Below are 19,985 nucleotides of genomic sequence, written 5' to 3'. Positions count from 1 at the left end.
CACGTAAACGAATCCCATTGTAGATCAACCACTAATTTGCTAAAAGAGATTCCTATAGCACTAGAGTAATAAATGATCTAATACCTTTAAACGAGTAATTCTTGTATGTGTAGATATCAGTCTCGGAAACTGCTCTAACGATTTCGATGAAATTTGGTATGTGGGGGTTTTCGGGAATGACAAATCGATCTAGCTTGGTCTTATCTCTGTGAAAACGCTTATTATCGAGTTTTATCCCGAGCAAAGCTCGATCGCCCAGCAGTGGCGTATAACTAGGTGGACAAGAGCCCCGGTGTATAGAAAAAGAATCGGGCCCTCACCCCATCTTTCCACGTAGGCTCGAGGGTTGAGCCTGCTCAAGTTTTTTTTTTCTATTTCATTCATGCTCCTCTCTTTTCAAAGAGTTTCTTTAGAGGGCCCCCTGAGCTCCGGGGCCCTGGTGCACTGCACCACCTGTCCATACGATAGCTACGCCGATGTTGGCCAGGTACAGTCACCAGCATTAATATCTGCCACAGCGGAGCGTGCAAAATATCTGACACGTCCTTCCGGCCCTAGAAATAGGGTCGTAGCAGATATTTATGCACGCTTGTTGTGTCAGATATTGGTGCTGGGGACTGTACTGATTATTTATGTCAGGTTCATCTAATTACGGTCAAAATTAATACAATAACATTATAACTAATATTAAATATAATGACCCGGATAACTCACGTCTTAAATCGAGTTTAGCTCGACATGTTTCGGGCTAATCCGTAGCCCTTCGTCTTCGGCGCGCAGTGCGCGTGTTGCAGCAGCCGCTGAGTCGCGTTGCTCCGAAGACGAAGGGCTACGGATTAGCCCGAAACATGTCGAGCTAAACTCGATTTAAGACGTGAGTTATCCGGGTCATTATATTTAATATGAGTGAGTCTCACGGTAGTTTCATGTTCAAAATTATAACTAATATTTTTTATTGCGAACATGATACCCACCCTACACTGCAGTCGACTCGTGGCCACGGCCGCTGCAATGTGGTCGGAAATGAAGTCAAGAAATATTAGTTATGAATGAGAATCGCGAAAGTTAAAAACAATAACACGTGCTCACTAATGACACTGATTTATTTTTCTATAACACTCAGACTCTACATCAGATCACTTTCATTTGTCCACCGTCATCGGTTCACCAATGGAAAGGGCTTTCAAACTCGTAAGAGACGATTAAATTTGCTCAATCGTTAGTTTCAGCGCTGACAAGCGTCTCAACCGCATCACCACCGTCCGGCTGTGAAAATGAGATGATTATTGACTGCATACAAGACAACGACAATCCCAGATCATTTCATATTATAGCCATTTGTTCATTAATATGGATTTTGTCTGAACAAAATAAAATTAATTTCAAAGTGAACAGAACGAAGCGTTCAATGGAACGCCGCATTGTAAAGTTTACGCGCCAAATGAAATGACAGCTGGCCATATTGCACAGGTTGACGTTTCAATTTCGCGCGTAAAATAGCGTTTCCGGTTTTACATTCATAGACAACAGGAAAGTATTGCCAACTTAACGATTGACATTTATTATTGTGTTCGTACAAAAATAAATTTGCTGGCTTTATGATTAAAATTGCGCTTAATACTCGTTCTTACATAAGCCCAAGTACACACTTACCTGCATACTAGCAACTGTAAGAGGGGGCTCATCCTCTCTCAAGACGGTCTCGCCGTCGAGTTTCTTCAGGTTCGGGAGCCGCCGTGCCGCCTCCGCCCGCCACGCTTCGAGCTCGCACGCGTCGTACAACGGGTTGCCGACAAACAGCAAGTCCTCCAGGTGTGGAAGTTCCTACAGAAAAGTGTTTTCAGTTATTTCCCTAATTCCCTATAATCTAAATTCCCCATAATCTAATCATAAATGCATAATCATTTATTGTGGTAGAGCCTTATTGTAACCACTTGCTGGCTGCAGTACGAATGGGCCGGCTCGACCGGGTTAGTACCACACTCCCACAGAATACCGGCGTGAGAAAGCAGTTTTGCTACTGTGTTTCGTACGGTGAGTGGGGGGATCCTGCGTTTTAGGCCGGAAACGCACCCGCAATCCTAATAATGCTTTAGGTGTCCATAGGCGGCGGTGATCACTTACCATCAGGTGACCCACATGCACGTTTGCCAGCTATTTGATAAAAAAATATTGCTTTGTATGCTTAACAAATAAAGATATATATATCTCATTTTATAAGCCCTGTTAGGGCACAAAAATTACAAATGAAGTGGACGTCTTACGCTGCGCTTGCCTCCGCGATCTCCATTCGAGAACTTTTCGCACCCAACGGCCATTCGCCATACCTATTATCTGTAATACCACAATGAATATTAAGTACCTGTAATTTGTTGAACTCGCTCCAGTCTTTGACCAGGTTGTTACTCATGTAGAGCACCTTTAGGTTTCTCAGCACATTGATACCTTTCAACTTCTCGATCATGTTGTAGGACACCCACAGTTCCTCTAGAGTATCACCGACACACTCCTGCAAAATACCACCTTAAGCATGTTCCAGACGTGTAAGTATTCGGGACTTCGGGACTTGATTCTTAAACGTGTAATAGTTAGGTAGGTAAGAGTACCTCAACATTTCGGCCACTTTTTTTTTTTATACGACTGGACTGGAAAAAATAGCATTTATTTCCTGATGGTAAGTCACCACCGCCTAAACATCTGCAAACCAGGGAAATTCCAGATGCGTTGCCAACCTAGATGCGTAAGATGGGATACCTCAAGTGCCAGAATTTCACCGGCAGTCTTACTCTCCACGCCGAAACACAACAGTGAGGAAACTGCTGCTTCACTGCAGGAAGCAAGCAAGATGGTGGTAGCAATCCGCACGGACCTTGCGTGGGAACTACGGCCCAAAACTACTTTGTTATTGATTATGTAATGTACCTATGGACTTACGTCTGGAATAAAAATATCAATTCATTTCATTACCAGTGCGTGGTCTACTCGTGATCGTGACCACGACCATGTAATGTGGCCGAAACGTTGAGCTGATAATTATCTCATTTGTTAGTGCGATAAATCCCGAATGTGGTAATGGTTATAACTGTAAAGTGAAACCGAAAACCATGCCTTTCATAAAAAATGCGATTTGTATGGTCCCCAATAGTTGTTAACTGATTTTGACCATTTTTGATATGGGACCAAAAGTGACAACTTGTTAATAAAAACAGAATCTAGGTTTGTACATTTTGCTTTTGAAAAAATATTCTTTAGACTAAAATTATGATAGTTTTGAAGAAAAACAATAACATAGACAAAATTAAATTTATTGACACAAATGATGTACAAACTCAGCTTTAGATACAATATAAAAAATTGGTCAAAATTGCCCAACATTTCGGAAGTAGGAACATAAATCGCAGTTTTATGAAAATTTGATGTTTAGTTTATTATGAAGATGTAAATAAAAAACTTTTTCATTTATTGCATTTTGTGATTGTAATAAACAGCATAGAAAGTTATTACACATTAAGTTTATTGACACAACTGTACAAGCTCAGCTTTAGACGCAATATAAAAAAAATGGTCAAAATTGCCCACAACAACATTTCGGAAGTATAATCATTAATTGCAGTTTTATGAGAATTTGACTTTTAGCTTATAAAGAAGATATAAATAAAAAACTGTTTCATTTATTTATTGCATTTTGGAATCATTATAAAAAGCATTAAAAAAAGTTAAAAAGTTTTTGTTAAGTAGTTCTTTAAGAAACGTGCACATCATTTTTTAGGTTTTATGAGTTTTGATGGTCCCTAGCTTTTTGTCATCTTTTGTAGGTTTTTTTTTTCGACATTTGCTTTTTTTTGAAGTTCTATTTTTTTGTATCCTTTAGTTAGAACAATTTTGGTACATTTTGATCTGACATGTAATCTAAATTATAATTATACTTATATTTTTTATACTTATTCAGTAAACTAAACTAATTTCACTGGACGTCTTTCTAATGGGTGTGTAATGATCGGCTTCGACATAACATTTGATATAATTTCAAAGGATATAACAACATTTGATTTAATTTCTAAGGCTAGATACTTCACAGAACTTTTTTATAAAATAAACCTAACCTAACCCAAAGAAAATCAAATCGAATTAATAACCAACCATAGAAATAAGTTTGATTTTTAAGATAAATTGCATTATTATTTAGAAAAGCCTGTAGAGGTGTCCCACTGCTGGGCAAAGGCCTCCCCCATATCAAATATATTGCATTATATCAAATGAAAATTATATCAATTGTTGTTATATCCTTCGTTATGCACCGCTTTCTAATGCCACCGACAAATGGTTTAGTAATTTCAACTTCAAAAAGTTGATATACCCCTGAAATGGCCATTCTCAAAAACGTCTGAGCCTTAGCTAAGAACCATCTCGATTAAACTAGCTTTAGATTAAAACCGCATCAGAACTGGTCCACCCGTTTGAGAGCTACAATGTCACAAACAGATATCAACTCAACACCCTGTATGCGTCGGGGTTAAAAATTAATCCAGCTCACCACCATAGTGCCCAGACGCATGAACACTCAACATACTACTACTCTTAAACCTAGCCCCACACACATCACACATATACGGTGTATATTGATCATGCAGTGCCAAATGTTTGTCCAAAGACCTACGACACTGGAATCTCTTCTCACAAAGATGGCAAGTGAATGGCCAAATCTTCTTCTCATGAGTTTTCATATGGGTCTTCAAGTTCGATCTTTGCGCAAACTGCTTTTTACAAACTTTACAGCCATACGGTTTCTCGCCTGTATGACTCCGAATGTGAATTTTCAGAGACGTAGGGAAAGGGAATACCTTCTTGCAAATATCACAAGAGTATGGTCGTTCCCTTGTGTGTATTCTGTTGTGCTGTTTTAGATAATGTACATCTGAAAACTTTTTATTACAAACTGTGCAACTGACACTTTTCTCCCCGGTGTGAGTTCGTCGATGGGTAGCCAAATGACCCATTTGCACAAAGCGTTTGTCACAAAATTCACAAGCAAAAGGCTTGTCGCCTGTGTGCGTCCGTTTGTGGGTCATCAAAGTATCAAGCCGCTTGAACTGTTTCTTACAAATATCACAAATGAATGGTTTCTCATTTGTATGTACACGTTTGTGAGCATCTAAGCGTTGCCAAATACGAAATGTTCTCTTGCATATATCACAGGAATATGGCTTGTCGCCTGTGTGGATCCGATTGTGGATTCGCAGAGCAACTTCCACCCTAAATCCCTTGTTACAAACAGTACAATGAAACGGCTTTTCACCAGTGTGCACTCGAACATGGTCAATGCACTCCCTCTCATTCCTAAACGTCTTCTTACAGACCTTGCATACATAGGGCTTCTTCTCTTTCTCCCCTGTGTGACTCCGGACATGTTTCCGTAGTGAGAAAGCACTACGAAATTGTTCCTTGCAAAATTTGCATGAATGACAATTCTCACCAAAATGGATAGTTTGAATATGCTTTTGTAAGGAATGCTTGTAGGTATACTTCTTCTTGCAGATATCACATGTAAAAAGTTTCTCCCCTGTGTGAGAACGAGCATGGGCAACTAATTCACCATGACTTCTGAACTTTTTGCTACAGCTATTGCATGAAAGCTTCTTTGAGCGACGGTGAACCTGTGCCCGCGAAGAGCCCTGTAACTGCTGATCCACATCAACAACATCTTCGCTTCCACTACAAATATCTACATCAGTAATAGTAATTTTCGCATTCGGGTCTTCATTTTCAGTCTTAATGCGTTCAAGACTGATATAGCAGGATTTTAGCACTAGATCCTGTAATATCTTGTTAGTAGGAGGATCAACCATCAATGCTTCCTTTAATGGCTCACAAGATGCAAGTTTGATGTGATCCATTAGCTCCCATGGAACTCTGAACTGTTTCTTGCAGACTTCACATACAAAGGGAACCTCTTTAGCATGCTTCTTCACATGCTTTATCAAACTATGTTTCCTCAATAATGACATTCCGCAAATGTCACATGTGTAATAAGTCTTTGTAACAATATCTTCTGGTGTTTTTAAACGCATTTGCTCTCTAAAATGATCTTCTGCATGTTTCTTCACATGCATTATCAAACTGTTTTTCCACAATATTGACATTCCGCAAATGTCACATGTGTAATAAGTCTTTGTAACACTATCTTTTGGTGTTTTTAAACGCACTTGCTCTCTAAAAGGATCTTCTGTATGCTTTTTCATGTGTTTAACTAAGCTCTGTTTCCATGCCAGAGCCTTGCCACAAATGTGACAATTATATTTATCTTTAACTTTTTTGGTATTTTTTTTTTCAATTTTAATACTTTTAAGTTCTTCATTGGTATGGCAGAGGAAGTGAATCCTAAGGTTTTGTTTGTAGCGGCAAATTTTTTGGCATATCTGGCATATGAAAGCTTTCTTGTAAGCTATGCGTTCTAAATTAACATAGCAGGGTTTTAGTGATGGTTGGGCATTTTTGTGAAGACTAGGTTCATTTCTAGCACCAGATTCCTGAGGGTTAGCTTGGGTGTTAAAAATATCTCCAGGCTCTGGTTCTTCAACTGCTTTAGGTGTATTACTAACACTGGCATCTTCAAGACTGGCAGAAATATCCCAAGAGTTTGGCATTGCTTCTGTCTCTGTCATATTATTGGCACTAACATCTGGAAAACTAGCATGGGTGGTAAAAACAAACCCAGGTTCCTGTGTTGCATAATTTTCAGGCGAATTTCTAATACTGGCATCCTCAAGACTGGTAGAAATGCCTTCGGGGTGCTGGGTTGCTTCCTCTTCAGATGTTTTACTACCACTGGCATCTTCAAGGCTAGTAGAAATATCCCTAAAGTTTTGTCTTGCTTCTTTCTTTGGTATATTACTATCAGCAATATCTGGAATACTTTTGTGACTAGTAGAAACTAATACAAGGTTCTGTGTTGCTCCCTGTTTCGATGTATAACTAACACTAGTGTAATAAGGTCTGATAGATATATCCTTGAGATTCTGCATCATTCCTTTCTTAGGTATATTACTAGCAATGACATCTGGAGTACTTTTGTGGGTTGTAGAAATAAACCCAGGTTCTTGTGTTGCTTTAGTACTAACAGTGGTGTTGTCAAGGTTAGTAATATTAATATCCTCAGAGTTCTGTGATGTTTCTGTCTTGGGCATATTACTAACAGCATTTTCAAGGTTAAAGTGAGTAGGAGAAACATCATCAAGGTCTGGTGCAGCTTCATTCTTGGGTTGTACATTGTTGGTGTATGCTGTGCATCCTCTTGCAACTGAAACACAAAAGTAAACTATCTAATAAAAAAAAAAAATTATAGGCTTATACCTGCTTATTATAATCAGCAGCAGAAGTATATGAGCATTTGTGGTGTTCTGTTGATTTAAACACTCACTCTCTTGGCAGCTAGTCATGATGTGTACCTAGACCATAACCATAACTGCTCATTCACTTCTGCTGCTCACTATACATACTCCACAGTCAAGGGCACAAATATATATACATTTATACATCAACCTTATGACTAGTGGCATGAAGGTGTATCAATGTTTTTGACGTCTTGGTAACACATATATTTACGTCCTTGACTGTACAAAATGGCCACAATCTATGCATTTGTTTATTGCGCTCGCGCCAGTACTATAATTAATAAAAAGTATCAAGTTCTTCTTGGGTCCGCCTAAAGCAAAAGGGGTCCCATATATAATTTTGACACTCTAACCTAACCTATATAGATTATTGTATTGTATTGTATTGTAAAACTCTTTATTGTACATAAAACCACATGAAAATAACATAACAGGATAATACAAAGGCGATAAAGTACAAAGGCGAACTTATCCCTTAAAGGGATCTCTTCCAGTTAACCTTTGAACGATTGACAGGATATCAGACACAAGAGCAGACACTACAAGTACAATGAAAAGGTAAAAGAACCGAAATTTAAATACATAGTAGTAGTAGTGTAGATTATGTACATAGGTACCTATGTAGTCGGAAACCCCTTTGCTTTAGTCCAACTGATACGCGCGATGGCGCGGTATTCTATGTGGACTTCGTCATGTTAGAACGAATATTACAACGGGTACTGCCTCCGCGCCGCACCGCTCCGGCACCGCTGTCAGTGGGGTTAAAGCTGAAGAAGCTAGCACTAACCAGGGAGTGCGATGTCTTGGGCTTGTATCGTCTCGGGGCCGAGCACCAGGTCTGGTTTGACCACGTGGTCGCCGTACAGAGCCCACAGCGCAAGCGCTTCCACATAATCAGGCTCCCACGCAACTTCTTCCTTCACACACTCCGACATGATCAATGTTTCAAACGTTCACGCGAACTTACAAGCATATTCAAAAGGAAAGGTTAGAGATTATACGGATTTTTAAACGATAATCTTAAAATACTGAGGCATAGCGCTGTAATAGCGAATATAAATGAATGGTAAATTAAAAACAAACAAACGCCGAATCGCCGAAGCCAAACCATAACAAAGCATGTCAATAAACAACTAAAGAATGACACTTTCCCGGCCGGGATAATACCGGGTGTTACCGGGATGGAAATACCGACCCTGTTTTTCGTGTACACGGCCATTGAAGCTCACGTCAGTTTATATGGGCGTGTACCAAGCGTCTACACAAAAAACAGGGTCGGTATTTCCATAACGTTATTATCCGAGTCGGGAAAGAGTGTCACCCCAAATAAATAAATAAACCGTAGAAAGAGTACCCTAGTGTATTATAGGTCTATGAAATAAACCGTCACGAGCGCCGAGCTGTCACCACTGTCACATCACTCGGGTGGCACTCTTTCCCGGCCCGGATAACACCGACATGGAAATACCGACCTTGTTTTCTGTGTACACGCCCATAGAAACTGACAAGAGCTTCTACGGGCGTGTACACGAAAAACAGGGTCGGTATTATCCGGACCGGGAAAGAGTGTCACCCACATCACTCCACCACAGAATTGCCACGGTACAGTAATTTCCCACTTGAACTAACTCAAAAATAAAAAGAAAAGTGGTGATAAATCATAACAAATTAATATCGTGCTAATTATAATAACTAGTTGATCGGACGGATCATATTTCATACATTTTACTTGCCCCGTTATCTTATCGGCGTCCGATGCCGATATCGGATCGGATAATCTGAAAACGCTCTTACCATACCAGCGAACGATTTTATGTAGTTTCTTCCTAAAGATAGTACTCGAAGCTTTTTCAGACTGTTCAATCCGGCCGCCTTTTCTATTAAATTCGTTGAAAGACTTAGTTTTCTGAAATGGGAAATTCAAACATATTTTATACTATAATTTTAATTTTTTTATTACATATTTTTAAAGTAAACTTACTCGCAATTGGTAAGGCAAGCAAGACTATTATCCATCTTTTCAATTGGTGGCCATTGAAATATCAAACTGACTTCCGTCGCTGTAGCAGCTTGCTGACCCGTTTTGTCTTCCCATCGCTTTATTGCTTCTTTTATAGTAGTTGCCTTAGCTGCCATTATCTCCGAAAAATATCACGGAGAAATTCCTCAAAAACTCCTTTTGTAACTAAATTGGTAACAATTTATTGACAAAACAAGATTTCATCGATGTACTTTTTCAACCTTGTATCTATCCGAATTGTATACAACAAATCAAAACTCTATGTTCTCGTACATAAAGATGATTCTACAGTAATTTAATATACCCAGATACGAGATTGAGGAAGTAAGCGGTCGATTTGTCAATTTCAATTTCCGCTTCCGTTCCGTTTACATTCTGGAGTTGTCTATGTTTTTATTTTTCTTAAAAAAGTCATTTAATAACTCGGTTTAATAATATCTAAATGATTAATTTAAATTTAGCAATTATAATAAATAATATATAAAGGAATTTATAGAATTTATTGAGTGTTAAAAATAGTTTAAGTTGATTTGGAGCGGGCGGGAACCGACGCTGACGTAACCGCGTCACCAAGGCGTCACCCCGCTCAGCCTACGCCTAGCCAGTCACGAAATGGCGTCTTAATTTTTACTTTGAGCTACGCTACGCCACGCCTGTGAATATACGGCTTTTTTGAGTAATTTCGGGATATTTTCAACCATTTTCGTACAAAAATAGTATTAGCCGCAAAACGTCATTACATTTTGACATTTTTTGAATCGCCATCATAGTTTTTTTTTAATTTAACTTTTTCTGTTTTCGATTTCTTTTTTTTAATTAAAAAAAAACAAACGCCAATCTATTCCGAGGAGCTGTGCTTTTCTTCGTCTACGAGGTAAATTTTGATGTTTCAAAAGGTATTTACAGTACAAATCAGTGTTATGATAATATAACAAAGCAAATAAGTGGGATTTGGCTAGGTTAAGCGGGCAAATCAATATTTTTTTTACTTTTTTCTGTATCTTTGACTCCATTGCCCATGTGAAGAAATATAAAAAGTAATATTTGTCAATAGTTTATTCCCGCTGGTTTTTCGAACATTTTTATTTGTTATAGGCAATTTATAGTGACACCATCCAGTAATTGTGTTATTTCCTGCTTCTTGCAATTACTAGTGCGTAGACAAACAGTGCTATAATCATTCGAAGTTACAACTTACATTATATTCTTTACATTTCACTTTGCAGTAGCCAATATTGTCTGTATAACTAATTTCAGTATTATATGCCGTTATGGCGCACGTCTCGAGTTCTACGAAGCCCGTACGGCTAGTCAACGTGGTACCGGCTCCGAAAATAACCAGAATAAAGGTACAGTACTGACAAACACTACACGCGCTAGGTACACGTTAGTTCCTATTTTTATACCATTTATCTCGCAAAATATCCGCCAAGATCGTGGATATAAATATTTTTTTTCGAAAAATACATGTTTAACCCACTTTTCCCGAAGTCCACCTTGTCCAACGAAAATGTTCACTCCATCCTACAGATATTATTTGCTTCTTTGTACATAATAATCATATATATGTATGATTTGTGCTTGCACAAGCTTAAGCCCCCAAAACCAAAATTACATAATCCTCATGTGTGTAATGTCTCTACAGCACAGCAACATTGGCAAAATACCTACATCTTGCTAAAACAGCAAGGGTGAAAGCCATTAAAAATAAACGCTTTAACCACATATTTGAGTAAATATATGGCACACTGTAATTTAGAATTCTTCGAAATGATGTGGCCAAGGTCAAGGACAAAAGGTGCCAGAAGATTTGTGCAGGAGGTTAATTATGGCCTCGGGGACCCTAGAGCTGGTGCTTCTCGCTCAAAAGCTCATGACAGCGATATAAAGGAGTAATACAACCTGTGTGTTTTGGTTGAGGCCAAGGTGTTAATTAAATAGTTGAAAACCTGAAAGTAGTTTATTCAGAATCACAGGCCCTTCGCCCCACTGGGCACGTGCCCAGGGCCCCGCGATAGATTAGGGCCCCCCTAGTCCCTACTCCATTACCAAACGTGTAGCATGTTGTGCCCAGGGCCTCTTATAGGTGAAAGACGGCGCTGCAGAATCGAGAGTAGAATCTATTACACTATATCATACCTTTGGTAGAACTAGGGGTAATTGTAATTACACTTTTTTTTAATTTAAAAATGTTAAAAATTAAAAAATGTGGAATTATGTCCTTGTTCTACTGAAGGTATGATACATATTCATGTAAATGCTCATAAAAATTGTTGTTAACTGACAGAAAGAGGTGATAGACGATGAAGAAGACACGGTGTGCTGCCGGCTGTGCGCCAAGTCGTTTTGCAGCGAGCGCGCGCTCACCAACCACGCTCGTATGGAGCACATTGATGCTTATGCCAGCGGGGACCCCTCCGTCTGGACACAGGAGCTGTTTGCTGTAAGTACATCCCATCCTACGAATATTATATTTATTTATTTATTAATAATTAACATTTACAGGCTTACAGTATAAATCAAAGCGCCTATAATGCTAGCACCTAATTAGTTATATTTTTAGGAATCAGAAGCAAAGACCAAATTTTACCAAAAAGAATTTAATACAAATTATGAAATTAACGAAATTACAAAGTAACACAATGTATCGTCCGTGCTAAACTACACCACTACCACCACGTCCTAGTGACCGAATCCGAATGCCCGGGATGCCCTGCAAGCTCTCCCCGCGCCCTGCTCAGGTCCCGTGCCATCACACCCTGGCCCAAGGTTGCTGACTTGACTCCCTTACAATATTATATTAACAGTAGGTTCATTGTCAAAGATTAAAACAAAACATAAAAACTATTAACAATATAAATTACAATAGAGACATATTTTATTAAGTAAGGAATGCCAACTGTCCGAGAACACATCCTCATCTTGGATTTCTGCTACAGGCGATACTGCTGCACGATGCAAATAATTTTCTTATGTCTGTGTCTAGTCTAGACAAACAAGATTCTATGCCGCTATATTATTATTATTCTACTAAATTATAAATTCGCCGGAGTGGTGATGGCGACTGTGTACTACTCATGTTTACCTACACATAATACTATAACTATATTGTTTATAGCTAGGTAGGTAGGTATTTATTATTTTTTCATGTGTCCCTGCACGAAACTATTACATTACACTTATATAGTACGTACTATAATAAACTGCCAAACACCATACAAAACGAAAATAACGAAAAAAAAATTATAAATAAACAAAGAATTCATGATAGGAAAATGCTACTACTCAATAAATGAATACCTAGATGATAGATGATAAATTTAACATAATGTTAATAAATAATCCTAATAGATAAAAGGGACATGATGTAATATTAATTGATTAAGAATTTCATAAAAGTAAGTCAGTTTAATGTGATTGTGATATTTAGCTATAAGATAAAATTTATTAATTATATAAAAGCTGCCCTCTTGTATAAATATTGCTGTGCCCAACAGGGTCCATGATGATCACATAATCTCTTTGTAACATCTGTAACCATACATTGTGGAAAAGCAATAAAATATTGAGTACTAATTTACAATTATATCTAATACAAAAAAATACGTAAGTACGAGTACGCGAACGTAAAAGGTGATCATCATCTCGCAAGACGAGCGAGCTAAAATCGAAACGTACGGCACCGGCGGCAGCGCACCCTTGACTAAAGAAAACCCCCTCCTCCTTAAATTATCAGTGTGTGCGTGCGGCGGGTGCGTGCGCGCGATGTACTGTGAACCTACTTCTCCTCTTTTACTATGATAATCATCATCCCAGCCTATATACGTCCCACTGCTGGGCACAGGCCTCCTCTCAGAACAAGAGGGCTTGGGCCATAGTTCCCACGCGGGCCCAGTGCGGATTGGGAACTTCACACACACCATTGAATTGCTTCGCAGGTTTGTGCAGGTTTCCTCACGATGTTTTCCTTCACCGCAAAGCTCGTGGTAAATTTCAAATGTAATTCCGCACATGAATTTCGAAAAACTCAGAGGTGCAAGCCGGGGTTTGAACTACACAGGTTTTACTATGATAATACATACTTAAATATATAATTAAACATTTCAGACTCGAGGACAAACTTTCGTGTGCCTGTGTATGACCATTAGTCAAGTTCTCCTACCACTGTGCTGTCTGGTTGTCAAAATGCTGATGTTGATGATTTTTCATTTCCAGGGCAAGAAGGCTCGCCTGGAGGCCGAGAACAAAATGATAAAGGAACGGACCCAGCAGATGCTCGCTGCCCTGGAGCCGACCAACCTCACCAGCCTGGCTTCGGCAGACGTCAGCTATATTATTATCAAAGGTGTGTATGACCCCGTAAGTTCCCACTCTTACCCATGGTGGATTGGGAACTTCAAACACACTAGATATTGAATTTCTTTGCAGGTGGACACTTGACACCAATTGACCTAGTTCCAAACTAAGCAAATCTTGTACTATGGATACTAGGCAACGGATAAACATACTTATATAGATAAATACATACTTAAATACATATTAAACATCCAAGACCGGAGAACAAACATTTGTATTTTGTAAATTTTCTATTTAATAAATGATATAATTTTTAAGTATGTATCTATCTAAATAATTATATTTATCCGTTGCTTAGTACCCATAACACAAGCTTTGCTATAAGCTTACTTTGGGACTAGGTTAATTGGTGTTAATTGTCCCGTTATATTTATTATTTATTCCAGACGTCCAACTACCTACATACCAAATTTCATGACTCTAAGCCCAGCGGTTGTTATTTAGATATTTTATCCCTATCCCGTAGGAGTATCGGGATAAAAAGTATCCTATGTTTTAATCCAGGTTATGAACTAACGTTTTGCCAAATTTCATCTAAATCCGTCCAGCCGTTTCAGCGTGAAGAAGTAACAAACATACTCACTCACTCACAAACTTTCACATTTATAATATTAGTAGGATTTAAGAGATAGAAGTATTTTACAATTTTTTTTAGCTGACGACCACGACCCTCTAGCGATGGAGACGGCAACGGCTACAGGAATGATAAACGGCTCAGTCAAGAAGAGGAGGCTGGACAAGGCGAAAGAGAAGGCCAAAGAAAAGGCTAAGGAGAAAGTCGTCCCGATCAGGAAGGAGAAAGAAGCTCAGCCTATAACGTGAGTTGTTTAGTCGGGTTTGTCCGAACACTTATAAATCGGGAACGGCTGGATTTTAATGTTTTTGTGATTTGTTGTAAAATTGACGAATATATATATATATTTATGTTAGAGAGGCCAGACAAACGAACTAGTGGGTCATCTGATGTTAAGTGATCACCACCGTCCATAGACACCCGCAGCGCTTTCCGCGGTGCCAGTGTGTTGTCGGCCCTGCAGAAAATTGTAAACTCGCCTCTTAAAGGCACCCAGGTCGTAACTCGATGGGAAGACCTCAGCGGCAAGCTCGTTCCAGATTTTGCAAGTTCGTTGCAAAAAAGACCGAAACACATTATAAAACATTTTCCCATAGAAAATGTTCATGGGTTTTGTAACTGTCAAACATTTACAGCCTTATTCATAAAAAGTTAGAGCCTCCTTGAAGGCTCCTTGAAGGCCCGATGCTAAAAAACATGATTCATAAACGTCTGTTAGCGCTAATCAGTCGATCAAGGCTCTGCTAAAGTTAGAGGACCGTAGACCCTCCTTTATCTCTCTGCTAAGTCACAAAATGGCCGCCACAAGTTTGAACAGCTGACTTTGACTAGAGCAAAAAACATAGGTACCGAAGATATTTATAGTGAAGGCAGGGCTACGCAGATTAAAAAGAAAAACAGGAAAATTTATTTTCAGGAATTTGTATTTAAAAATCCTCTAAATTAGCAACAATAAATAACAATAAATATGAAAAAAAAAATAAGGATGATTAACATAATTATGGATTTTTGCACAACATAAACATGCGGATCGAAATGGCGGGAAAACAAACATCTCGCTTTTTATTTTTTTCCTGCTAATTTGCTGTCACTGCTGTCAATTTTTTTTTAAATTATCGATTAGCCATTTTTTGTCTTTGATTTGTCAAGGTGGCCACATAATGCGTCTAATCCGTCTATCAGCAGCTCAACAACTAGCAGACTGCTAGCAAGCGTTTATGAATCATACTTCTTGACAACCGTCTAACAAGCTTAATCAGTCTGCTAAGTAACAGACCGATCTAACTCAATTAAGGATTTTTTATGAATAAGGCTGTTAATGTTCATCCCGTCGATACGGTAACTGTGGCTCTGAAAGCTAATTTTTAAATTTAATAATAATGTTAAAAATCACAACTACACAAACTGCTTTGCCCCGGCCGGGGATCGAACCGAGACCCTCAGCTTCATAGTCAGGCTCTCTAACACTTAGCTATCCGGTCGTCAGCTGATGATGAGTTTTTTTTTTACAATAAACCTTTTTTATTTTATTATTTATTTATTAATCGAACGTTTGTCTCCAGCGGTCCGTTCGAGTGCCTGCAGCCGTCGTCGACGATAGCGGGCGGCACGTGCCACCAGATATTCTTCCTCGTGCTGCGAGTACTCGGCGCACCACCGCGACGAGCACACGCGCCGGCGCAAGGGAGTGCGCTGCCAGGTCTGCGAGGCGCCGCTCACGCCCGCGCATGCGCCGCACGCCTGCCAGGTCAGCCACCCCGACCACTACTATAAGGGACCGCTGAGACCAAGGGAGTGCGCTGCCAGGTCTGCGAGGCGCCGCTCACGCCCGCGCATGCGCCGCACGCCTGCCAGGTCAGCCACCCCGACCACTACTATAAGGGACCGCTGAGACCAAGGAGTGCGCTGCCAGGTCTGCGAGGCGCCGCTCACGCCGCGCATGCGCCGCACGCCTGCCAGGTCAGCCACCCCGACCACTACTATAAGGGACCGCTGAAGACCAAGGGAGTGCGCTGCCAGGTCTGCGAGGCGCCGCTCACGCCCGCGCATGCGCCGCACGCCTGCCAGGTCAGCCACCCCGACCACTACTATAAGGGACCGCTGAGACCAAGGGAGTGCGCTGCCAGGTCTGCGAGGCGCCGCTCACGCCCGCGCATGCGCCGCACGCCTGCCAGGTCAGCCACCCCGACCACTACTATAAGGGACCGCTGAGACCAGGGAGTGCGCTGCCAGGTCTGCGAGGCGCCGCTCACGCCCGCGCATGCGCGCACGCCTGCCAGGTCAGCCACCCCGACCACTACTATAAGGGACCGCTGAGACCAAGGGAGTGCGCTGCCAGGTCTGCGAGGCGCCGCTCACGCCCGCGCATGCGCCGCACGCCTGCCAGGTCAGCCACCCGACCACTACTATAAGGGACCGCTGAGACCAAGGGAGTGCGCTGCCAGGTCTGCGAGGCGCCGCTCACGCCCGCGCATGCGCCGCACGCCTGCCAGGTCAGCCACCCCGACCACTACTATAAGGGACCGCTGAGACCAAGGGAGTGCGCTGCCAGGTCTGCGAGGCGCCGCTCACGCCCGCGCATGCGCCGCACGCCTGCCAGGTCAGCCACCCCGACCACTACTATAAGCGACCGCTGAAACCACTATAAAGCTTATAGTATAAACGATCGCTCAAAGTACTAAGCGACCGCTGAAACCACTATAAAGCTTATAGTATAAACGATCGCTCAAAGTACTAAGCGACTGCTCATACTACTATAAAGTTTATATTATAAACGATCGTTCTAAGTACTAAGCGACAGGTCAAACTGCTTAAAGTGACATCTCAAACTACCACAAGTGATCGTTCAAAGTAGTTCAAACTATTATAAGCGTCCGTTCAACTATTATATTATAGGCGATCAAATTACTTTAAGCGACCACTCAAACCACTATAAGCGACTCACTCAAACCATAAACAACCAATGAAACCTTCATGGTATCTGATTTTGTTATACTTATCCGGTGACAATAACACCTGATAGCCAAATCTGCTAGTGAAATTCTGGTGGTCAGGACTTGAAAATTGATACTGAAATGTAGTTTGGATGACAATGCAAGTACAGTCAACAAAAAGCTTGTGTTAAAAATGAAATTTTGAACAAGTGTAAAAGTGCAATTTAAAAATTAAAGCTTGTAAAAAAGAAATATCGATAACAAAACAAAAATCTAATAATACATATCTATGTTCCCCAGGTATGCGGCCTAGGATTCGAAACCATCGACGAGCTAACAGACCATACGAATAACGCCCACGTGAAGCTAAAACCGTTCGAATGCAGCGTCTGCCACAAACGTTTCACCCAGCAAGGCGGCGTGCAACAGCACATGCGTATGCATACTGGGGACAGACCGTTCCCTTGCACTTTCTGCCCGAAGGCTTTCACACAAAAAAGTGGACTGGACCAACACTTAAGGATCCATACGAAAGTTAAGCCCTACAGATGTGTTATATGCGACAAGAAGTTCTGCCAGTCGGTTCATTTGAAGCAGCATATGAGGACCCATACACATGTAGCTCCCTTCCAGTGTGCGCTCTGTCAGAAGAGATTTAAGCAATCCAGTCATTTGAATTATCATCTTAAAGCTCATAATGCCAATTTGAGCGATAAAGAGTACTATGTTGGAGATAAAGAGGTGGTTGAAGTGGTGATAGCTCAGGATGAGTATACGGAGGGGCAGGAGTATATAGTGGGGATTCGTGGGGGGAGGATAAGCCGGAACAGGAGGATATGGAGCAAGAGAGCTAAGGATATAGTGGGGAGTGTGAGTGAGTAGTGCTTAGACTATATGCAGTGCGTTTTTAAGTGGTGAGCCAGGATTGCTGGATGAGATAGGATTGTGGACACACTCCAGAAATGTGCGGTCTTTCAAGATGTACAGTCAACTACAAAGACATTGATACAGCTAAAGTTACAGAAATGACTGTATCTCAAAAAGTTGTCCATTTTTAATATTTCAGTTGTCCACTTATTAAAAAAAAATCTGATGCTATTTCAGCACAAAAATAATAATATTGCGTTTAAATACTGATGATAAAAAGTCAGATTATGTTTGTTGTTGGACCCAATAGAAAGTTTCGATGCAGTTACTAAGTTACGATTCGTGACGTTTTCCTGACGTCAAGAAACGCAACCTTAACATTATGGATATAAAGACGTGTACATATATTTTTGCGCGTGTATACTTTAGCCGTGTCGATGTTTGTAGTTAACTGTATAGTTGATGAAAATGAATCGCGTGCCAAATTACGTTATGATTTCTTTGGAAGATTATGGTACAGTCAAAAGCAAAGATATCAACACGGTCAAAGTTATGAAAATATGTATACACGATCTTAAAGTGCATAAAGTCGTGTATACATATTTTTTAACTTTGGCCGTGTTGATATCTTTGCACTTGACTACCTTTTAGAAACTGCACTTTTCTATACTCGAGTCCAGTATTAGGCGAACCAACTTGACAGTTCATTACACACAAATGTTGCCACAGTTACACCAGTGCTGTAATATCGATATTAAAAAAAAACAATATCGATGTTAGAAAAAAACTCAATACGAAATAATAATAAATGAAATCTTTTATTTGAAAATTTAAAAAAAAATGTTGAACATCGGGAGGGTGACACTCTTTCCCGGCCCGGATAACACCGACATGGAAATACCGGCCCTGTTTTTTGTGTACACGCCCATAGAAACTGACAGGAGCTCCTATGGACGTGTACAAGAAAAACAGGGTCGGTATTTCCATGTAGGTCGGTATTATCTGGGCCGGGAAAGAGTGTCACCCCATCGGGAAGGACGCCATCCGCCATTTTGTTTTATTGACATTTCATATATGTCATTCGACTTAACTGCCATCGGCTTGCTTGGCTCTATTTCAGTTATTGTGAAGTTTTCGTTACGTTATCATTTGTTGTTATCCTTTTTGTCGTTTTCAGGCCTAAAGCTATGAAAATAAAGTCCAAAAGTGACAAACGTTTTAATTCCGCGTCTACACAAGGTTGTATCGACAAATTCCTATGCCTTTTTTTTGCTATGTCTGGTAACATTTTCAGTTGACAATCTAGTTCGCCTATTTTGGACTCGAGTATAAATGTAATGATAATGTTTAATTTTTGCTACCAGGGTAATTAATATTTCAAGAGTAAGAGTCTGATACAAATTTGTATGGAGCCCTCGGTGCGCGAAACCGACTCGCAATTGGCCGGTTTTTTTCTACTTCGTTTTGCTACAGCAGTAGTTGTTTTTGTGCAAGTATACTTAAGTCTTTATTATTTTGTATTTTTGTAAGAAAACTATATGAATTGATCTCCCTTGTAAATATTACATTAGATAAGCTATTATAGGCATATGTATGTGTATTAAATGTCATAATGTATGTTATAAAGGGAAATGACCTGCGCAATATGTAGAACGTGTAATAATTAATAAATTATATTAATGCGTAAGTATAATTTAGTTTTATTTTCGTATGTTTGAGATAATAGATGTACAAAGAGTACAAAGAGTTATTAGTCTTAAAGGCTACCTTAACATTGTTTGATTTTAAAATACCATAAATTCTATCAGACAAACGACCAACGTATGAAATGCTACACCTATATT

The 19,985-nt window shown here is 40.1% G+C and overlaps 3 protein-coding genes and 1 pseudogene across 6 annotated transcripts in view; 2 read left to right on the top strand and 2 right to left on the bottom strand.

Annotated features, from left to right (window-relative positions):
- Positions 1–8,722, bottom strand: part of LOC141444833 (uncharacterized) — a 337,995-nt gene extending 329,273 nt beyond the window's left edge. Inside the window, exons 1-2 of one of the 3 annotated variants that reach the window (XR_012453215.1) lie at positions 8,587–8,722; positions 2,896–7,297 (exon numbers count right to left, since the gene is read on the bottom strand). Coding sequence is in view for 1 of the 3 variants with exons in the window: in XM_074110544.1 (XP_073966645.1) it covers positions 4,521–7,297; positions 8,179–8,326 (2,925 nt within the window). In the remaining 2 variants the exon portion in view is untranslated. The other 2 variants (XR_012453216.1, XM_074110544.1) reach the window with 2 other exon arrangements.
- LOC141444851 (dynein axonemal light chain 1-like) lies at positions 1,076–9,609 on the bottom strand. Of its 2 annotated transcripts, none has more exons than XM_074110575.1 (5): positions 9,373–9,609; positions 9,186–9,297; positions 2,363–2,509; positions 1,654–1,824; positions 1,076–1,266 (listed from the first exon to the last, which is right to left on the bottom strand). In XM_074110575.1, exons 1-5 carry the CDS (start codon positions 9,525–9,527, stop codon positions 1,213–1,215), a joined length of 639 nt encoding a protein of 212 aa, XP_073966676.1. In that variant the 5' UTR covers positions 9,528–9,609; the 3' UTR covers positions 1,076–1,212. The 2 variants fall into 2 exon arrangements, 1 of the variants encoding a protein (XP_073966676.1); XR_012453224.1 differs by having other exon boundaries at positions 1,182–1,266; positions 2,265–2,509.
- A 266-nt stretch (positions 9,610–9,875) lies between these two features.
- Positions 9,876–16,232, top strand: LOC141444847 (uncharacterized; annotated as a pseudogene).
- Positions 16,233–16,601: 369 nt separating this feature from the next.
- LOC141444511 (uncharacterized) lies at positions 16,602–19,449 on the top strand. The gene is made up of 3 exons (XM_074110060.1): positions 16,602–16,620; positions 16,861–16,940; positions 17,575–19,449. Exons 1-3 carry the CDS (start codon positions 16,602–16,604, stop codon positions 18,154–18,156), a joined length of 681 nt encoding a protein of 226 aa, XP_073966161.1. The 3' UTR covers positions 18,157–19,449.
- The last annotated feature ends 536 nt before the right edge of the window (positions 19,450–19,985 follow it).

The sequence above is a fragment of the Choristoneura fumiferana genome, chromosome 30 (assembly GCF_025370935.1).
Source record: "Choristoneura fumiferana chromosome 30, NRCan_CFum_1, whole genome shotgun sequence".
Lineage (NCBI taxonomy): Eukaryota > Metazoa > Arthropoda > Insecta > Lepidoptera > Tortricidae > Choristoneura > Choristoneura fumiferana.
The sequence above is the reverse complement of the archived record's forward strand: the minus strand, read 5'-3'. Positions and strand labels throughout refer to the sequence as shown.